This window comes from Mauremys reevesii, linkage group 2 (genome assembly GCF_016161935.1).
Source record: "Mauremys reevesii isolate NIE-2019 linkage group 2, ASM1616193v1, whole genome shotgun sequence".
In the NCBI taxonomy this organism is placed as follows: Eukaryota; Metazoa; Chordata; order Testudines; family Geoemydidae; genus Mauremys; species Mauremys reevesii.
In genome coordinates this window covers 252,642,490-252,663,169 of record NC_052624.1, presented here as the reverse complement: position 1 = coordinate 252,663,169, position 20,680 = coordinate 252,642,490, and the positions used below count along the sequence as shown (strand labels likewise).

At 39.6% G+C, this 20,680-nt stretch overlaps 1 protein-coding gene across 10 annotated transcripts in view; it reads right to left on the bottom strand.

Moving 5' to 3' along the window:
- Positions 1 to 20,680, bottom strand: part of RIMS2 (regulating synaptic membrane exocytosis 2) — a 787,778-nt gene that overhangs the window by 514,405 nt on the left and 252,693 nt on the right. For 3 of the 10 annotated variants that reach the window (XM_039525818.1, XM_039525810.1, XM_039525812.1), the window contains exon 1: positions 6,453 to 6,873. The exons of 6 other annotated variants lie outside the window; for them this stretch is intronic. In XM_039525818.1, coding sequence (XP_039381752.1) covers positions 6,453 to 6,574 — 122 coding nt within the window. In that variant the 5' untranslated portion in view covers positions 6,575 to 6,873. Of the gene's footprint in view, positions 1 to 6,452; positions 6,874 to 20,680 lie in introns of those variants that run through there. One more of the 10 variants, XM_039525809.1, reaches the window with a different exon arrangement.

The following is a 20,680-nucleotide window of genomic DNA, read 5'->3' as shown; positions in this document are numbered from 1 at the left end:
TACATTAAGGCTTTAACGTGAGGAAGTAAGTGACGTCAATTTCTTTGATCTTTGCTCATCATTTGTGTTTTGTTTAGGAAAGTGTCTGAATTTTCAAATTTTTCAAAGCAAGGGCATCCAAATTGCCTTATTTATTTGTATAGCCTCTTTCTGAGCTCAAGTAGTGGCTGAGCAGCTTTTGCTCTGTTTTGCTTTTTGTTTGCAGTGTTTCCTGTGCAGTTTTATCTTCTTATGCAGTATCATCACTGCCCAAGTAGATCAAAAGTGAAAAAAGCCTGTAAATCAAGAAATCAATACCAGGAGAGCCCACACTGTAGGAAGTATCCCTTCTGCATCTCACTAACTGCTTCAACAAGCCAGTAATGTAAGCAGGATCAATTGTGCAGCTTTCTCCACCCAGGTTGCACACCCTAGAATGGTTTTGAGGACAATATTTTGCTTAGCTTCTGTTTGAAACAACAGGTAGCACTTGCTTTGTAACACTTTTATATTAATAAGATGTATGTATGCTTACTTGTGTGCATTGAACATCTTGTTCTTTTAAAGCCCTGTCAGTATGAGCATGTTTAACAATCCAGTGCCTGCTCTTGGGAACTACCATAGGTGCTGGAATTAGGGGTGCTGGGAGTTTGATTCAATGGCTCTCAGCACCCCCACTATGCAAATTGCTTCAGTGCTTAACAGAAAATAGTACCAAACTATTTTAAGGACACATTTTTACCCGTTTGGGATGACATAACTGGAAAAAAAGGGAAAAGAAGCAGTTTTAGATCTGTTAGGACAGAAAGGAACAGCCACAAAACACTAAGTTTTCCCCTATTTTACAGTTCAGCTAAGGTAAATTTTACTTCTTGAAAGATCATGTTCCTGTGATGCATTACAACTATTATTACTGAGGGGGGAAATAATTATCACCATTATCATCTATATAGTGTCATAAATTTTAACAGAGCTCTGCTGACATTGAATAAGTCATGACCCTGAAAAGGAGATGAAAGGATAAAGAAGGGGTAAGAATTAAATGGTGAAAGACAACATGAGTTTTAATACCAATTCTGCCACTGACTTCTTGTGTGACCCTGGACACAGCAAGTATCCTTTAAGCTCTCTGACCAAGATTTTAAGAAGTGATTGGTAATTTTGAATGTCTCAGTTTCTGGAAGCCCAACTTGAAACACCTTAAAGGGGCCTATAATGGGGTTTGCCTCCTGCTGGCTGTCCTGGGGATTAGCTCTGTATGCCAGTGCGCCCTCCTCTGGTGGTGTCTTGCCGCCATCACTTCTGCTCCAGGGACCCACATCACTCCCAGGACCGCGGCGTCCTCTTTATGACATAGCCCTCCAGCTCTGCCGCACTCTATGCTCCCCTCTTGTGGGAGAATGTCACAGTCCTTTAGTGCAGCCACTTCCTCAGAAGAGAGTGAGGGTGGGGGGGACCCGGGCCCGCCCACTACTCCGGGTCCCCAGCCCAGGTACCCTGTAAGTGGCCACTGCTTGCAGCCAGGGCCATCCCTACCCATATGCAAAGGACGCAGCTGCGTGCTGCTCCAGTACCAGTCACAAAAATAAGAATAACCAATAATCTGGTGCATAACATGTGCGCAGGCTGCTGCTTTGCAAATGTTGTCCTGAAGCAAAATGGAGAAGATGTTACTGGTCTTAACTTAGAGCCCCGTTTACCATGTAAGACACAACCTGACAAAAGAATGAAAAACATAATAAAATTTTATACTCACTAATCCTGTCAGTCATTAAAAATTATCTACATTTTAAGACAGAGACAATTCAAATAAATGTTTTGTCCAACACTGCAGGTTTTTGTATATGATTAAGCTGATCATTCACAACTGTCAGGAAATGGTTGATCCAGTAAAAAAATTAAAAACGAGGAAGATATGAAAATCTCAGCAATAAAATCTGTAAGGAGGTTAGGCATGCTAGATTTCTAAAGTAAGGAGAGGCAGATCTACTTGCTGCTCATTAGTGTATGTCTGTATAGTCAGAATAGGCAATACTCTCAGTTCTAATGCTAGCAGCATGTCTTTGTCTTTTTCTCTTAGAATCATAGATTATATCAAGACAATATATCTTTGGAGTTATAGCACACAAGTTGTATCACACACATAGCTATGTTGCAATGATACAGAGAGTCCAAATCTCACAAATTGTGCATATTGTGCACATATAACTACAAAACTGTTTCCAAATAAATAAAAGAAAAGAAAGCAAGCACTCTTGTTCCTTCAATGTCAAAGTAATCGTTAGTGCACCATGATGAATAACAAATGTCTGTGCCAATAATCCTGGACATCACATGATGGCTTCATTATAACACAAAGTGATAGTAAATTAGAATTAGAAGACAAAAGGTATGGGCCAAAATACTCTTTTGTAAAATCAACAACACTTTACTTCTAGAATTACTGTAGTTTCAGTGTAAAATCTGATTTCATCTGCTGGCTAATATTTTAGAGCTGATAGTAATCCTCTTCTGAAAAAAAATGTAAAGAATAATTAATATCATATCCAAACATGCTTATTGTCCAGTTCCTCTTTCAAAAAGAACATGATCCTAAGAATCTCCAAGCCATTTTGTTTTTAGTTAAATAAAAAATATATTTTACTTTTTGAAGCTAAAGTCCTTCTAATTTTATGGAATCAAAATACAGACTGCTACTGTGCCTATGTGATAAGAGAAACCTTTCTACTATCTATTCTGGGAAATTGTTAGATGTCTTATGCCCCTATGTGGCCAACCTGCACAACAAATTTGCCTTCACATTGCTAGTAACAAAGAAGCAATAAAATAGAAAGGGGAGTATTAGTTCTCCATTTCCATTCCGCAACAAAAGCTATTAATATACACTGCAAATGGTAAATTGGACTGATATTGTGTTGTGCAGTTTATATCAATTTTAGTCAGAAAAGATACTCATCATTATGCGGTGGTGTGTTAATTTGAATATTGCCCAAAGCCACTGTGAACTCCAATGCACTGCAAAGTATGCTGCTACAAATAGAGCATCTGATAGTACAATATTTGTGCATTCAGCTCTAAATGCAGAATCACAACCTGAAAATCCAGTAAATATATCCAATAATTAAGGGTTTTTAGTAGACATAAGTACCACTTTAATTTGGTATTCTTAGTACTTTAAATTTAAAAATAAAGGAGTTTAGTCATCAAAAATATGTAGAGGCCCAAAATCAAAGGGCCTTTAAAATTGGACTGGGGCATATACAAGCATTTAATTATAAAGACATCAGATGAGGTTTAAAAAAAAAAGGATGTACTGATTTCTGTTCTGCACCTTTTATTTCAACTGCAAGATAAAAATCATAAACAAGGGGAGTTTATTCCATACACTAGCTAGTCACCAGGTGGAGAGCAAACACATACTCTGTGCAGAAAAATTCTGCTTTCACAGTAATAATCACAGTTAGATAGAAAGATCCTATTTAACCCAATGCACAAGTATGTATCACCATGATCCACAATTCAGAAGACCAGAGTTTCTGAAGTAAACTCATGGCTCTTGCTGCTTCAGCCAGCTGGAGTTGGGAATGTCAGGGAAGTGATACTCAGCATCTGGGGGAGGGCACAGCATACAGAACATCGCTTGTTTGCACACCACCACAGCAGCTTATGAAGCAGTGTTTCAGTTTATGTAGCAGAGGCTAACTAAACTCCTATCTAAATGATAGCATCATTCTACCACCACAGGAGTTTTGAGTCAATTGAGACTTCTAGGTGCTACTATAATATAAATAAATACTAAAAAGACAGCAAGTCCAAGTAGAGTTCCTAACTGGGGGAGATAAAAGCCAGCTTGATATACATCCTTGCTAGTAGGTGTTGGTGGGTTTGGGAAGCCAATGTTAGGATACTCAGTGTCTCTCAGAACAAAACACCAGCTCTCCTTATGCCCTCCAAAAAAGACTAAAGTCCCCTAGATTAAGAACCTAGATCATGTTAACATATTAATAGTGATGTGTCTCTTACTAAGGTTATATGTACCTACTTTCTCACCCTCTGATCCTTAGTTTGCATTCTATATTGTATTTTATACTATATTAGTATGTTTGCTGCACTGTGCTAGTTTATGTATTAACAGATTAATTTTACGCTTAGTATGTCAGTAGTTATCTTTCTATAGTCTGATTTTTTCAAATATGAAAACTGAAAACTGAATGAAAAAAATTGAAAAAGCACGAGGACTATTTCTGAATTGACAATTAACTTCAGGTCTTGGGACACAGATCACATTTGTACATCTCAAAAGCACAAGTTGTTATTTGTAAAGATATTTATGTGCTTGCCTATCCATAGTTCTGAAAAATTAACTGTATGTTTGAGCAATTAGTTTAGAGCAATAGTTTTACACTACTAATCAAAGTTTTCAGTGAAAAATCTACATAAAGAAGAGAAAGATGCCCATTATAACTGTATAATTAGAACATTTAAATTGCTTTTTAAAAATCATAAAATAAATAACATAGGTAAGTAACCTCCAAAACAAATTTAGGGAAGACCTATTGCTTTCGATGACCATTAAATAAATTACTTCTATAGAGCCCTACCATCAAGGTGCAAATTTAAAATACTGATACCTATCCAGAAGACAGAAAAAAAAACTACTTACACAATAGCCTTAAATAACTTTCAATTAATCAGATAGTTTAAATTTAATTACCACAGCAAACATGGCTTAGTCTCTCTATGCTATTAAAAACAGCACAACAGCAAGGCTTCCTGAAGCCCAAAATCACTAGCTTGAAAAAACACCAAATTACTGTCTAAAGAGGTAGAAATATCCTCAGTTTAAAATTATAAACAATATTGAGTTTGAGACTGAGCTTCCTGGTAATCCTCTTTCATTAACCAGTCCCCTGGAATAAACAATTTTAAATCTCAGCCATATTAAATGCAATAAAATATTTCTCTGAATGTCTTTGTGATTTGAAACTTATCATTTGCAGCTTCTCTCTTACAGACACACACACACACCCCTAAAAGTGTTAAATTTTCCTTTTTAAAAGGAACGTAGTCTGATTACTGCAAAAGCAGAAATGAGCAATTCAGGAATAGGTTCATGAATGCTGAGAACAGTTGCTTAGGCAGTGTTGATAGCTGCAGGCCTAAGACTATGCACTTGGAGATGTGCACTGTTTTACAAGCACAGTTAATAATATACAAATTATTGCTCCATTTTGTAGATCTTCAAAGATGTTAAAGCATGGAAAAAAAGCCATGTTAGGAGAAAATCTTACCTTTGACTACAGATTTTCATTTATGTTTGAAAGGATACCTAAATTCCTTAAATGGATTAATTTAACTTTGCTATTATCCCTAAATTAAACATGGTGACAAATACCAGCTTCATAAATTTGCATGACTAATTAGAAAATTATCTCTAAGATAGTAAAACTTGTGAAGAACTACATTAAATAACTATAATGATTGTATGTAAAAGAAATAGCAGCAGTAATGGAAATCCTTAGAATAATAGTCTGTGAAATAAACAGATAATAGTTTTCTGATTTTTTTAAGTGGAAATGTGGTGGTATTTTAGAGAAAGAAAATCCCCTTTAACAATGGCCTTTCTTACAGATAGAGAGGGGAAGATTAAAATGTTATTTATATGTTCTGTACACTATTACTTCCTCCTTTTTCCAAAATGTTTCCATTAATGCATTATCATTATACGAAACTACAGAATTCTCTCTCCTTCCTCTGCCTTCACTCATTCTTTTAGATAAAACTATTTCTTTCACCTTTAATATTTAATAATCATATGAGAAAAGTTCTAGACATCACTTATACAGCATGTGTTTACTGAATAAATGTAATAAAAGTAATAAGTAATATTTAATAGAGTTCACCACAAAATGAAGCTAAAAAGCTTGTTTAGAATTCAACTACCCCATCACAATTATAAGCAACACCACTCTTTGCCATCTCCACTTCCCACAAAACAATAGCTGTTCATAACAAAATAGCCTTCAGAACTGACTGACCTACTGCAAAGCATCTACTGATCTTCTGTAATATGGCTAGTTATTTATGATTAAATAGTCACATCCTCATAGCTTTAATCTTTTCACTGCCATAGCCACATACAATTGTTTTCTCAGACATATTTGTCTGTGAATATTTAATTGTTTTTAGGATTTCACCTAATAATGCTGCCTGGTATTGGTAGCTAATAGGTTTGAAAGAGACATATACATCTTAAATATTTTATTTTAGTTATGCTGTTTTTATTCCTGCAGAACAAGTTTCATTTAAATCCTGATATAAAGCATGAAATTACCAATGGAGGGGACTCTCTGCTACAATAAAATATTAATATTTCAAAGTCAAACTATAGAGGTACCAGAAAACATACATATAGATATACTGTTGTCACGAGCACAGAAATGCTAAAGGAAAAATGCTTTATTTCTACTTACCTAATGTTGTTCAATGTTTGTCCAAAAAGATCATTTTGTAAAACATTTGGAGGGGATGAAAAAACCCCATGAAAATGAGATAAAACAGAATTGCAGACCTGGCGCAATGTCTCAAATTGCATTTTCTTTCTTTCCTTCCCTTTTATTTTTCCTCAGCACCTATCTTAAAAGTCATCTATTTTGCAGACACCATCAAACACAAACATGCCAGTCAAGTTCCATATTTCTCCTGATCTCTGTAAAAACTGTGTCTAAATGAGCAGGGGTTGATAGTTAATTGTACAGTCATTATTCTTTTAATTCAGTCGTAGAAGATTTAGTACCCGTGCCGCTTTCTCCTGACTGTAGCAGGAATTCTAAACAGCAGTAAGCTTTTTGGGCATTCCCAGCTGAAGTGTGAAGCTGAGCTGCTTTCATGTACTCTACTCATATTTCTCTAAGCCTATTAAAAACACGCAGTGAATAGATGCTGTCGTCAGGAGTTTCAGCACATCTGGCTGCCAGCAATAAAATCTCAGAAGTAATAAAAATGAGGACAAGGCATCCTCACAGTGTTACTACTGTCTAAGAGGAGGAAGATTTCTGCATCTTCCCCTCCTCTTTCCCTCCCCTGTAAAAATGACCAACCCCTGTGACCAAGTATGTAGGTCTTTTTTTTAATGTGGAGGCAGCTGTACAGGACAGACAGACCATGCTAAAAATAGCTATTGTATTCTTCATACGATAATATGTAGTGATGAGACTGTAACAATAGGCCTTTTGTCTCTTGTATTTGAAAAGCTATGCTGTACCTTGCATGAGATAATAGGATATTAATCTCTTAACTATTTTAATTTATTCTGAGTTCTATTCTGTAATACTGTTCAGTTACATTCTATACATATAGCATTGAGGCACTGATTTGTCACAGATATTTAAAAAATAATCCAGAATTAATTGTCACACATCTATACAATATACTCCAAAATAAGAAGCCTTCAGCACCTTTTCAAAGTTTATTGCACATAATCAAGCATGTTAGTAGTGATCAAGACAATGATTGCATCAAATATTCCATACCTGTCTAACCCCAAGGAAAGCTATAGGCTTGGAAACCTATTGCTTTGGTGCATGGGTAGTACAGTAAGTCAATGAGCAGGAGACAGAACTGTTCATTTGATGGAATACAGTTAGATTTTGCAGTGTAATGTGCTCAGTGAACACTGTTTAAAATCTGACAAATAACTGTCCATGAATGCAAATTATTTTTTTCCTTTTTCTTTCAATACTCAGTTAGGCCAAATTATAGCATAACATTACAATATATCCAATTACTGCCAAACTGAAGAATATCAATTAATAAGATTTTCCTTAGAATCTCTTGTTGTCTATGTACTGCTTTAAACATTTCACCAACTAATTACAAAATCCCCAAATAAACTATCATAAAATTAGGGCTATTATTAAAGCCTGAGCATGAAAAGCAATTTTAACCCTCAAGGAAAAGGAAATAAGCAACCTTCCAACTAATTAAAAAGCTGCATTGATGGGCTCAGAAGGGAGTCCCTATCCAGTCTTCCCAGGCCAGAAGGATGGCAGCCACAACACAGCGCTTTCACAGGAGAAGGTGGATAGTGGGGGTAGGAAGTGGGAAACATTTCCAAGTTTGTGAAAGAGATACAGAGGATTCCCCACTGACACCTGTGTTAAATAATCTTTCAAAAAACATAATGGAGAAAAATTATGAATTAAATCTAGACAAATATTATTGAAGTCCATATTAGAAAATATTGGGAGAAACAGTCTTTAGCTTCTTTAATTCAGGTAATAGCAAGATACCATGCATCACTGAAATATGTTTATATCTGAGAAACATATGGAGGAAGCAAGCTTGAAGCACAGCTATATAGGGCAACTGTAGTAACTCATTCCTACAGAGCACATTCTTTATGGATATTTTACTGTAATAGAAAGAATGAGAACTTGACTCCTGAAATTAGCTAATCCGGATGAGGGGGGAAATGACATTTTTATATAATGCATTGAAATTAATCTGTCTACATTCCATCACAAAGATATACAGCTAAAGATTCCATTGCATGAGTCAAGGTGTATAACTGCTTCCTGCTAAATGTGGTCCCAAGCCTCATACAATTACTAGGCTTGTGAAAGTCTGTTAATAGTACTGAGGCAATGTGGTCCAGTGATAAGGTACAAGACTGGTAGTCTGGAGACCTCTGCTTTATTCCCAATTCCAGATACATAACTACACTGCTGGGTGACCTTGCTCACATCACCAAAGCCAAAATGCTCACAGTTGGCACCCAAATATGAACATTTTGGCATTAGCCTCTCGGTGCTTTTGTTTTCATATCTGTAAAGGTAATGATATATATCCTACTTTGTAAAACAGGTTGAGAACTACTGATTAAAATGTAGTACATACTTTAAAATTTTCCTGTTATATTTTTACTCTTGCATAAGGAATTAACAGTAAACTTCTCAAAGTGTAGAGAATACCTACTCATTCAAGTAATACCATTCCTAACGGTAAAAACGTAAAAGAAAACCTATTAAAATCACCCACCTACTGTAACTGCTACTAGAAGAGAGGTAGGTAATGGTTCTATTTGTGCAAACACACATAAATATACTTTTTCTTACTCTTATTCCTTTGTCCCTAATCTATATAATAAGATTCTAGGAATGTCACTCTGTGTGTCACTCTGAAGCCTAAAATGCCTGTTGGATGAGTGTGAAGCCATGGAAGCAGCTACAAGCATGGTTTAGAGCTCTTTTTCTTCAGAATATCACCAGGTCGAGTCATCACTGGGTTTTGTGGTCTGTTACCACCCAATTTTTAAGTTCTCAGCCATTTTGACTTATAAATTACACTTGTGAGGTGTACAGACATAGTAAGGTATGTACTATACCATGCCAAGAGAACATTGTGAGATCAGAGGTAACTCAATCCATCACCACCCTTACTCTACAGTCAATTTACATGCAACAAGTTCATTGGTTGTATGAGGGAGACTGCACAGATGGTAGATTACTTGGCCCAACTGCTACACTCAGGCGCCCAAATGCCACCTACACAAATCAACACACATCTCCCAGCTCAACCCCCCACCCACATAATACCCCAACCAGCATACACAATAACCCCAAGCACACACAGGCCCTCAGCACAGCACACACCCCTCATTCTTTGCCCGCACAAATCCCCCAATAGAACACAACCCACACATAAATCAACCCAGCCACCTACACAACACCACAACCAGCACACACACTATTTTGGGGTGTGGAAGTATATTGGGACAAAGAGGCAGGTGAGACCAAGATGGGAGAGAAGATAAAATGGGGCTGAGACAGGTGGGGCCAGGAGACTGGGAGTGGCTGGGCAAGGAGACTGGGCCTGGTAGCAGAGGGGAGGATGAGACTAATTGGGCAGGAAGGCTGGGAGCCAGCGAGGGATACATGAGGATACTGGGAGCCAGCTGAATGGGGGTGAACACTGAGATTGGATGAGAAGCTGGGACAATGGGGGAGATTGCGACTGGTTGGACAAGGAGCCTGTGACTAAGAATCAGTATGGGGGGAAATGAAGGCAGGGGAAAGGGGAACAGATCTGACAAAAGACAGGGAGAGACAGATCAGAAGAAGAGCTATGAGGGAGGAACTAGGGCTGGCTGGGCAAGGAGACTAAGTGTGGGAAGAATGAAAGACTTGGAGTGGGTGGGGAGATTGGGACTCAGATGCCAAGCCCAGAAAGGGTGGCTAGGACTTGGCTGTGCAAGAAGACTGGGACTGGAATTAGAAGTCTGAGACTGGGGCTGAGAAGGTGAGGAGAATGGGACTGGGACAAGAAGCCAGAGATTCAGAAGACACAGTACTGGGAAAGGGACAAGTTGGAGAGGATGGGGCATAAGGGGTCAAAACTTGTAACAAATGGGCAGAAATGTCTGCGCCTGCTAGATAACACTCCCCTTCAGAGCCTGAAATGGATCCCAAGACTCTTGAAATCACACAATTCTCTGTTGTCAGCAAAATATGAATCTATAAATATCTATGAAACCCCCTGGTAAAATGTGTTTCATTCTTCTCTAATGTCGGTCCACATAAAGCATGAGCCTAGTACTGCTATCAGTTATGTCATTAGCTCAAGTAGTAAAGGTCTGCGTAGTGGATCTAAAGACTCCAACACTGCTGATTCATAGAGTTCAAGGCCACAAGGGACCATGGTGATCATCTAGTCTGACCTCCTGTATAACACAGGCCATACAACTTCCCCAAAATAATTCCTAGAGCATATCGTTAGAAAAATGTCCAAACTGGATATAAAAATTGTCAGTGGTAGAGAATCCATCAGAACCTCTCTGTAAACTGTTCCAACGGTTAATTACCCTCACTGTTAATAATGTTATTTCCAGTCTGAATTTGTCTAGCATCAACTTTCAGCCATTGGGTTGTGTTATACACCTTCCACCACTATACTGAAGAGCCTACTATTAAATATTTGTTCCCATGTATTTACTTATAGACTGTAAGCAAGTCACCCTTTTAACCTTCTCTTTGTTAAACTAAATAAATTGAGCTTCTTGAGTCTATAAAGGCATGTTTTATAACCATGTAATCATTCTCATCATGCCCAAGCAGTACACCAGTGCAATGGAGGTAGGCACTTGGAGTCTTAGGAGAATAAGGATTGCAATGCAGCCTTGGACCTGGAGACTTCAATAACAGAGTAGTGCTTGGTAAGTGTATGAATAGACCTTCCAAGATGTCTGGCACACAAATGTCCGAGATAGACTCATTCTTCAAACCCACTGCTTGCATCCGAAGAAGTGGGTATTCACCCACGAAAGCTCATGCTGCAAAACATCTGTTAGTCTATAAGGTGCCACAGGATTCTTTGCTGCTTCTACAGAACCAGACTAACACGGCTACCCCTCTGATACTTGACATCATTCTTCAATGACAACACTGAAGCTGCTTGAGTAGTAGGTGGTTCTAGTTTGGCTAACTCAGAAAGTTCTTACACTGCCAGAAATCCATTTTGATAGTCTCTGAACTGAGATTGCCTTGTTTTTCAGTCTTTCCATTATAGCAACAAAGAGTCTTCATGAAGACATGAACTGCTTTGTATTTGAAGATGGAATGCCAGAGCATGTCTGATGTCTAAGATGTGGACAATTACTTCTATCTTGGAAGTATGTGCCTTGGAAAAGAAAATGCACAGGTGAATTTGTTGATTCAGATGGAATTCTGTGACCATCTCATGTAGAAACTATGGATGAGCACTCAGTCTTACTTCTTGTTCAGCCAATTGCTCAGACAAACAAGTTTGGTTACAATTTTCAGGAGTTAATGCTGCCCACGTCTTTTTTACAATGTCACCTGAAAGTGAGAACAGGCGTTTGTATGGCACTGTTTAGCCGGCATCGCAAGATATTTACGTGCCAGATGTGCTAAAGATTCATATGTCCTTTCATGAGTCAACCACCATTCCAGAATATATGTGTCCATGCTGATGACGGGTTCTGCTCAATAACAATCCAAAAGCAGAGCGGACCGACGCATGTTCATTTCATTATCTGAGTCAGAAGTCACTAGCAGAAGACTGATTTTCTTTTTTGGTGGTTCTCATTCTGTAGTTTCCACATAAGAATGTAGCTCTTTTAAGACTTTGCTCTCAGATTTTGGAAGGCATTTCAGATTCTTAAACCCTTGGGTCGAGTGCAGTATCTATCCTTACAGATCTCACATTGGTACCTCCTTTGCATTTTGTCAAATCTGCAGTGAAAGTGTTCTTAAAATGAACAACATGTGCTGGGTCATCATCTGAGATTGCTATAACATGAAATATATGACAGAATGTGGGTAAAATAGAGCAGGAGGCATACAATTCTCCCCCAAGGAGTTCAGTCACAAATTTAATTAATGCATTTTTAACGAGCGTCAACAGCATGGAATCATGTCCTCTGATGGCTGAAGCATGAAGGGGCATGTCTTAGTGGTTGGCTGAACAAGAATAAGGACTGAATGGACTTGTTGCCTCTGAAGTTTTACAGTTTTGTTTTTGAGTGCAGTTATGTAACAAAAAAAATCTACATTTGAAATTGACACTTTCATGACAAAGAGATTGCACTATGGTACTTGTATGAGGTGAATTGAAAAATATTATTTGTTTTATCATTTTTACAGTGCAAATATTTGTAATAAAAAGTAATAATATAAAGCACTGTACACTTTGTATTCTGTGTTGTAATTGAAGTCAATATATTTGAAAATGTAGAAAAATATCCAAAAATATTTAATAAATTTCAATTGGGATTCTATTGTTTAACAGTATGATTAAAACTGTGATTAATCGCAATTAATTTTTTTAATCTGTGAGTTAACTGCGATTAATAGACTGCCTTAGCATCAAGGTGTTTCCACACCACCTTTCCCAGTGCCCAGTAGGGGAAACCAGGCCCTCCCTTTGAGTTCTGATTCTGGGACCGTGTGGTGAGCAGCTACAGTTCCCTTAGAATCCTCACTGCCTGCCTAGATTTCTTCCTAACTTGGTTTTCTTTCAGGTCCTTTCCCACAGCTCCTCCCTGGGCTTACTTTACATATTCCTCTCTATAGGCCCTTCCTTCAGTTTCTAGCAAACAGAAAGGGACTGCAGAGTTCTTCCTCTCTTCCCTGCAGTCCCCTTTTCATCCAGCTTTCTTCCTCCCTCTTCCTGCAGTCCTCCTCTCACCCAGGTTCCTCCTTTTTACGTTTACCATACAGTTCCTTCCCCATCTGGGCTTCATCTTCAGTTGGGCCTTATTAACCCTCCAGGGGCAACCTGGTGCCTTAATGGAGCTCGCTAGTTCCAGTTAACCCTTTTAGTGCCAGTGTGAGGCTTATATCCCATCCCAAATGCAATAAGGAACATATTGCCATTAGTCTGAATGGAGGTCCCATAAGAGCTGAGGGTATCAAGTTAAGGTCCCATGGTGTGACTGATTCCTTAACAGGTAGGAATACCTTGATCAGATCTTTCAAAAATATTATCAGTCTGATGAGAAAAAACTATTTCACCTTCTGCTGATGGGTGGTGTGCTGACATAGCCACCAGATATACTTTGACTGAGCTCAGTGATAAGTTTTCCAGCAAATAGTCTAGAAATACAGGTATAGACTTCTGTCTGCAACAACAGACAAATTGTGTCTGTTTCACTAGGCAGGTTTTGCTTGTAAAGTATTTAAGGTAATAAAAAAAAACCCAGCTTTTCCTGCTGTTGACCAGAATGTCCCAGACTGGAAAAGAGCAGACTTGCTCTACAGTTGACACCCATCCAACGGCTATACCGTGAGCTAGAGGGACTTCAGATCTGGATGTGGGCTCTTCCATTTGCTCTGTGATAGCAGGTCTGGAAGTAGAAGTAAAGTCTTGGGCTGGGAGGTCAAGAGGCTCAGGATATCTAGGAACCAAAACTGCCTTGGCCACTCTGGAGCTATCAAAATCAGCTTGTCTGAATCTTGTCTGATATTAAAGAGACAAGGTGGGTGAGGTGATATCTTTTATTGGAACAACTTCTGTTGGTGAAAGAGACAAACTTTCAAGCTTACACAGAGCTCTTCTTTAGAGCTCTGATCTTGTGCAGCATTCTGGGAAATAATGGGACTGTCAGGTAGGTGTACAGTATACACCCTGTCCATTAAATTAGAAAAGCATTATACAGGAAACCTGGGCTCAAGTTCCCCCTGGCACTTGCTGTTTTGTGTCACAAACAGGTCCACTTGAGGATAACCCCATCCAAAAATATGTTTTAGAAGACTGAGTCTTTGATTCTCCACTCATGGTTTGAAGAGAAGTGCCTGCTCAAATTATCTGCTACCCTGTTCTGCAGACCAGGTAAGCGTAGAGAGTGAGAGAGAGAGAGAGCTGGTGCCTGATGCACCAGTTCCACAGCCTAATTCAGCATTTCTCATATGCGGCCACCAGTGGATTTTTTTATGGCACAACAGTCTCCAAAGCCTGGGCAGAGATTCAGGGAGGGACAAAGCAGCAACCTCGTCCTGCAGCACTAAGCTGTTGCTCCTGAATAGCTGTTACCAAGGGCAATGAAATATGCTGCCCTCATGTTTGTGTTTGTGCCGCCAGCAGGGATCAGCACCCTTCACCATGCAGCCTCCTCAGAAGCAATAGGCAGTGCCTCTGGAGATGCATGGGGTTGGAGTGTGTGCTGCCAGAGGCAGCTATTGTCAGTAGAGGCAGCTGTGGTGCTTGGTCACCAGGATGCTCCCCTGGGCAGCTCTCCCGCTCCCACCAGGCTGGGGCACAGGGAGCTAGGGTCTCTGCAGGCAGACGGTGAGTTCCTGACCCACTTTCCCCAAGATAGGCTCTCACTGAAGAGACGCGGGAGGCAGGGACAGAGAGATGGGTTTGTTGGAGCCACCAGCGAATTGGTGGCCACACTCTGAGGCCACCAAAAAATTTATTGTGAGAACCCTTGGCCAAATTGCTTCTTGGCATAATGGGGAGAATATCGCCACCTACCTGCTTGTGGATGTAGAACATGGTCATTGTATTGTTCGTCATTATCTGGACAGACTGATCTCTGAAGTAGAAGATGAAGGACTTATAGGTTTTGCAGACTGCTCTGAGTTCCAAGAAGTTGATATACATTCACACTTCTCTGCATATGTAGATCATCCATATATGCTTCCCATCCCAGGAACAAGGCTTCCCTCCCTATAGTTTTGGATGGGAAGGGACATGTGAAGGGAACTCCTCTACAGGCATTTGTGGGGTTCTTCTATCACTTCAGGGATAATAGAACTAGTGGAGGCAAACAGAGGGCCATATCTACATGATGTCTAATTGGCGCATACAGTGATCTCAGCCAGCCTTGCATGCATCAGACATCATGAAGACTATGTATCTGAGAAAGGCAAGGTACGTTCTCACCACGGTGTCTGGATTTGGTTCTAGTTGTAAGATCAGAATAGATAAGTTTTGGAATCTGTCCTGCAGCAGGCTATGGACTAGGTTGAATCTAGGATTGCTCTGATTAATTTGATTCTTTGGATCAGGCCCTATGACGAAGCTCACCTGAAGTCTGTCAGCAGACTTCAGGGAGAGTATTTTGATTCCCCTAGTCACTAGGACCTAGTGCCAATGGAGGCAGCTTGGGGAGCATCCATGAACTGGCCTGGTGGTTACACCAAAAGAACTCAAGGTCTTGAGTTTCACAGGCTGCAAAAGTAGTTCTGGATGATTATAGGGAGACCAGGAACAATCCATTTATATTTAGGAAAAAATACAAGGATAAACTTTTAACCTAGTGATCAGTTTACATTTTGTACGTTTAAATTAATCTAGATCTTTTTAACAAGCCCATCGTTGAGGTATTTGAGCCCAAGGAATGTAATCTTCACAGCAAAAAAAAGGAAAGCAAATGTCTTTTTTTTTTAATGAAAGCTGAAATTAACCTTGACATTTCCCCCAAAAAGTCAATAAATGTAGACTTCACAAGTCCCAGAGGCCAGCTTTGGATAACAGATTCCAGTTCAGTCTTGGAGTTTTCCTTAGCAAAGAATGCCAACCATACCTAATTATGTGCTGCAGTTTTGTGATGAGATTGAATAATTCATTTCCAAATTACTAGTCCCAGTCTCAGAGGTAAAGAGTAGGGGATTAACTACTAACTACTGACCATTCTGGCTTTTTGATGTTGATAGAGGTGACAAGCAATTTAAGCATAAGATTTTACCTAATTGTTACAATTTGGAAGGGAAGCCCTCTAAACTGGACATAATTATGAGATGAGGTTATCTTCATGACTTTGCTGTCACCAAATTTCAAAGGTTCACTGACCCATTGTTTATGATCAAATTTAGGTGTTCCTTAAAGGAAAAAAAAGGAGTGAATTACAAAACTTAATTTGAATAGAAATGTTTAAATTAGTTTTGTTTTAATGTGAATTAATTCAGATTTTATTTAACATTTCTCTGCACTGCTGGAAACCAAACAATATAATTGTGGGTCTGATGTTGCTCGCACTAAAAGTCAATGGGAAATATGCCTCAACTCAAATGGGAAGTCCTCTTATTGATATTAATCTGGCCCTGCATGAGAAACAGAAACTGACCTTACCAGTCTAGTTTCACTTTCCAAGATGAGTGAGATACAAGAAACAAATAAAAAAAACACCACAAATGTAACATATACTTTAAAAATTATTTCAATATTAATGTAAATTATACAAATGGGGTATGTATTAATTTTTATCCACAACTATAATTATTTCTAAGATATTTTAACAAAAACATTTAGGTATAGATAAACTTCCTTAAGTCAATGTTTCAATGGAATTTTCAAGTACTTTAATATATAAATTGAAGGAAGACATGGGCAAACTTTTTCAAATAAAATAAAAAGCAATGCAAACCATCACGCAACACGTATGATTAAAAACAATGGATAATCTTTCTCTCCTTTATTTTTCATCTCTCTCTAACCCTCATAAGAATTACATGATTCCTGGCTTCTAACTTGCAGTACTGGAGCAGAAAACTGCTGCTGTATTTAGTGGTTGAGGTACACAGTTCAAAAGAGAGCAAAGAACCATAAAGGGTCAGATTCTGCTCCTACTTACTAGTTATACACTGATGTAACTACACTGTGTTAAATAAAGTTACTTCTGATTTACATTGGTGGAACAGAGCAGAAACATGAAAAGGAGGGCTAAAGTCATAGTGTAGGCATGGTAGCTCTGTAGTAATTCCCTGCACCTGAGAGATTATCGATGGCTCACAGTTAGAGATCTACAGGCAGAGGCTGGAATGGAAATCAGCAGGTCTTTGTGGCATGCTCCCCATAAACCCCCAAATCAGCAGAATTTCACTCAGAACTCTAATTGGACCAGAATTCACTTTCCCTTCCCAAAGGAGTATATGGCTCAGGAATGGTAAACAGATAATAAAAAGGAAGAACAAATCTCCTGTGGAAGTGAATGACAGAGAGTTTTAAAAATCATTATTTATTCTTTCTTCTTTAATGTTATTGTTATAGTTGCTGCTATGGTTTATCATGCACAGTAGATATGTATTTTAAAATCATGTAACCTAATACACCATAAAGACTCCATGAGTGATTATAGATTAATTATTATTAATATTAATGACATAATATGTACTCCAGAGGTCCTACACTTATGCTGTGTCATATGCATCCTTAATTAGGAATAAAGTAAAAACTAACAAAAGCCAAGCAAGGAATTAAAACCAACAGTAAAAGGTTCTATAGATATATAAATAAAAAGAAAAGAAGGAAAGAAGTGGGACTGCTAAACATTGAGGATGGGATGGAGATTAAAGACAATCTAGACATGGACCAAAACCTAAACAAATACTTTGCCTCAGTTTTTAATATGGCTAATGAGGAGCTTAGGGGTAGTGGTAGGATGGCTAATGGGAAAGAGAATATGGAAGAAAAGGTTACTCACCTTGTGCAGTAATGTAGATTCTTTGAGATGTAGGTTCTCTGTGGGTGCTCCACTGCACTCTAGGTGTTTGTGCGCCCCTGCGCTCATAATTGTAGATTTATGGTAGCAGTGCCCGGTTGGGTCACACATGCACAGTCCACGTTTCACACCACTTCAGGTAGTTAACTAGCACTGTGTGACCAACCTCCCTCAGTTCCTTCTCTACTGCAGAGCCTAGCAATAACTCTGAAGTAGAGGAGAGGAGAGAGGGTAGTGGAGCACCCACGGGGGGACACATCTCGAAGAACCTATGTTACTGCACAAGGTAAGTAGCTTTCTCTTCTTCTTTGAATGATGTCCCTGTGGGTGCTGCACTCTAGGTGACTTCAGAGCAGTGCCCTCTGGTAGGAGGAGGGAGCTTCAGAGTTGAAGTCATAGCAGATGAGTGTACAATGAGTCCAAACAGGGCATCGGAGGTTGCCTGTTGTTCTAAAGCGTAATGTTGAGTAAATGTATGAACTGAAGCCCAGGTTGCAGTCTTACAGATTTCCGCAATGGGGACATTGTTAAAGAACACTATAGAGGTTGATAAAGCCCTAGTGGAATGCGTGTGAATCCCCATAGGGGGCTGTTGACTATGTTGGGAGTAACATAGTTTTATGCAATCTATTTGGAGAGCCTCTGTGTAGATATGGTGTTCCCTTTGGATCATTCAGTGATTGAGATGAACCGTTTTGGAGACTTATGGAATGCTTTTGTTCTATGTAAAAGGTGATTGCCCTGCGTACTTCCAGGGTATGTAGTCTGGATTGTTGTCTACCCTGATGGGGCTTAAGATAGAATGTCAGAAGGTAGATAGGTTGATTGAGGTGAAATGATGAGACAATCCCAGGCAAAAACTTTGGATGTGGTCTCAAAGAAAATTTATCTTTGAAAAAGATTGTGTATGGAGGGTCTGCCATAAGAGTGCCCACTTCTCCCACCTGTCTGACAGATGTATTTGCCACAAGGAATGCTACTGTCATAGAAAGATATAACAAAGAGCATGTCGCCATGGGTTCAAATGGAGGGCCAGTGAGGACTCGGGAAATGCATAAAGGAGAGGAGCGTTCTACTTCAGAAGGAAGGTATCACCCAGAGAGTGGCAACCAAGCCCCACCATGGAGCAGAACTGTTGGCATTTGGTGTTTTGTGTGGTTGTGAACAGGTCTATTGTCGGGAATGCCCAATGTTTGAAAATGTTCCAGAGCACGTGTGTGTCAAATTCCCACTAGTGGTCCTGGGAAAAATTCCCGCTTAATTTATCTGCCATAGTGTTCTGGCAACCAGGTAGGTATTGTGCTGTAATGTGGATATTGTGTCTGATGCACTATTGCCATAGTCTCATGGCTTCTACACAGAGAGAGTGTGATCATGCTCCCCCTTGTCTGTTTATATAAAATATGCATGCCACATTGTCCGGGAGGATCTGTATGGTCTTGCCTTTGAAGATCAGTAGGAAGTGGGAGCAAGCGCTGCGAACGGCTCTTAGTTCTAAGAGATTTATGTACAGAAGAGTTTCCACTGGGAACCAGCATCCCTGGATACAGTGTGGGCGCAGATGCGCTCCCCAACCCAGAAGTGATCCATCTGTCATGATGGTCATCACTGGGGGAGTTTGCGTGAAAGGGACTTCTATGCAGATGTTGTCTGGTTGAGTCCCCCAGAGAAGGGACTCCTTTACCTGGTTTGGTACCATGAGGTGCTTGTTTATATTGTGCCTGTGTGGGACATAACTGAGCAGACCCAGGCTTGAAGGCACTTCATATGGAGTTGTGCATGTCTGACAATGTATGTCGTAGAAGCCATGTGGCCTAGCAGTTGTAGGCATGTTCTGCAAGTGAATTGTGGGCTGATTTGTACTGTAGCAATCAGGTTGGTCAATATGAGGAATTGCTCTTGTGGTAGAGAGGTCGTCGTCCCGAGACAGTTGAGGGAGGCTCCAATGAATTCTATTTCTTGCACATGTGCTAGTGTGAACTTTTGTGCATTTACTTGGAGGCCTAACCTGTGGCATCTATCGCTGCTTGCTGCATTGGTACTTTGAGCAGACAATCTTCCAAATACAGGAATATCATAATCCATTTTCTGCATAGATGCGCCTTAAAAAAAACTTGAGGGGCAGTGGATAGGCCAAAAGGAAGGACCTTGTATTAGAAATTATGTGGGCCTATTACAAATTGGAGAAAACGCCGGTGTGAGGGATTGATGGTTATATGAAAATATGCATCCTGAAGGTCAAAGGCAGAGAAGCAGTCCCCTCTTTCTAACGCTGGGATTATGGTGGCTAGCATGACCATCTTGAAGTGTTTGGTTTTCATGAACTTGTTGAGAAGTTGGAGATCGAGAATGGGTCTTCATCCCCATTGTTTTCTGTGTGAGAAAATAATGTGAGTAGATGCCCTTCCCTCTGTATTTTGGTGGTACCAGTTCTATTACACCTAGATGTATAAGGTGGTCTACCTCTTGTTGCAGTAGAATTTCGTGAGAGGGGTCCCTGAAAAGGGAGAGAGAGGGAGGGGGATTAGGAGGGGTAGAAGTATATGGGATGGAGTATCGACCTTGAATATCTCCAATACCCATCTGTCTGTTGTAATGGACTGCCAGACTAGGTAGTAGGGGATAAGACGGTCAGAGAAGATCAGAGAGATTGGAGTCGGTTCCAGCATTGAAAGACATGGCATTCTTGGGCTCTCAACCGACACATCAAAATAGTTGGTGGGATGTGGCAGCTTGTGG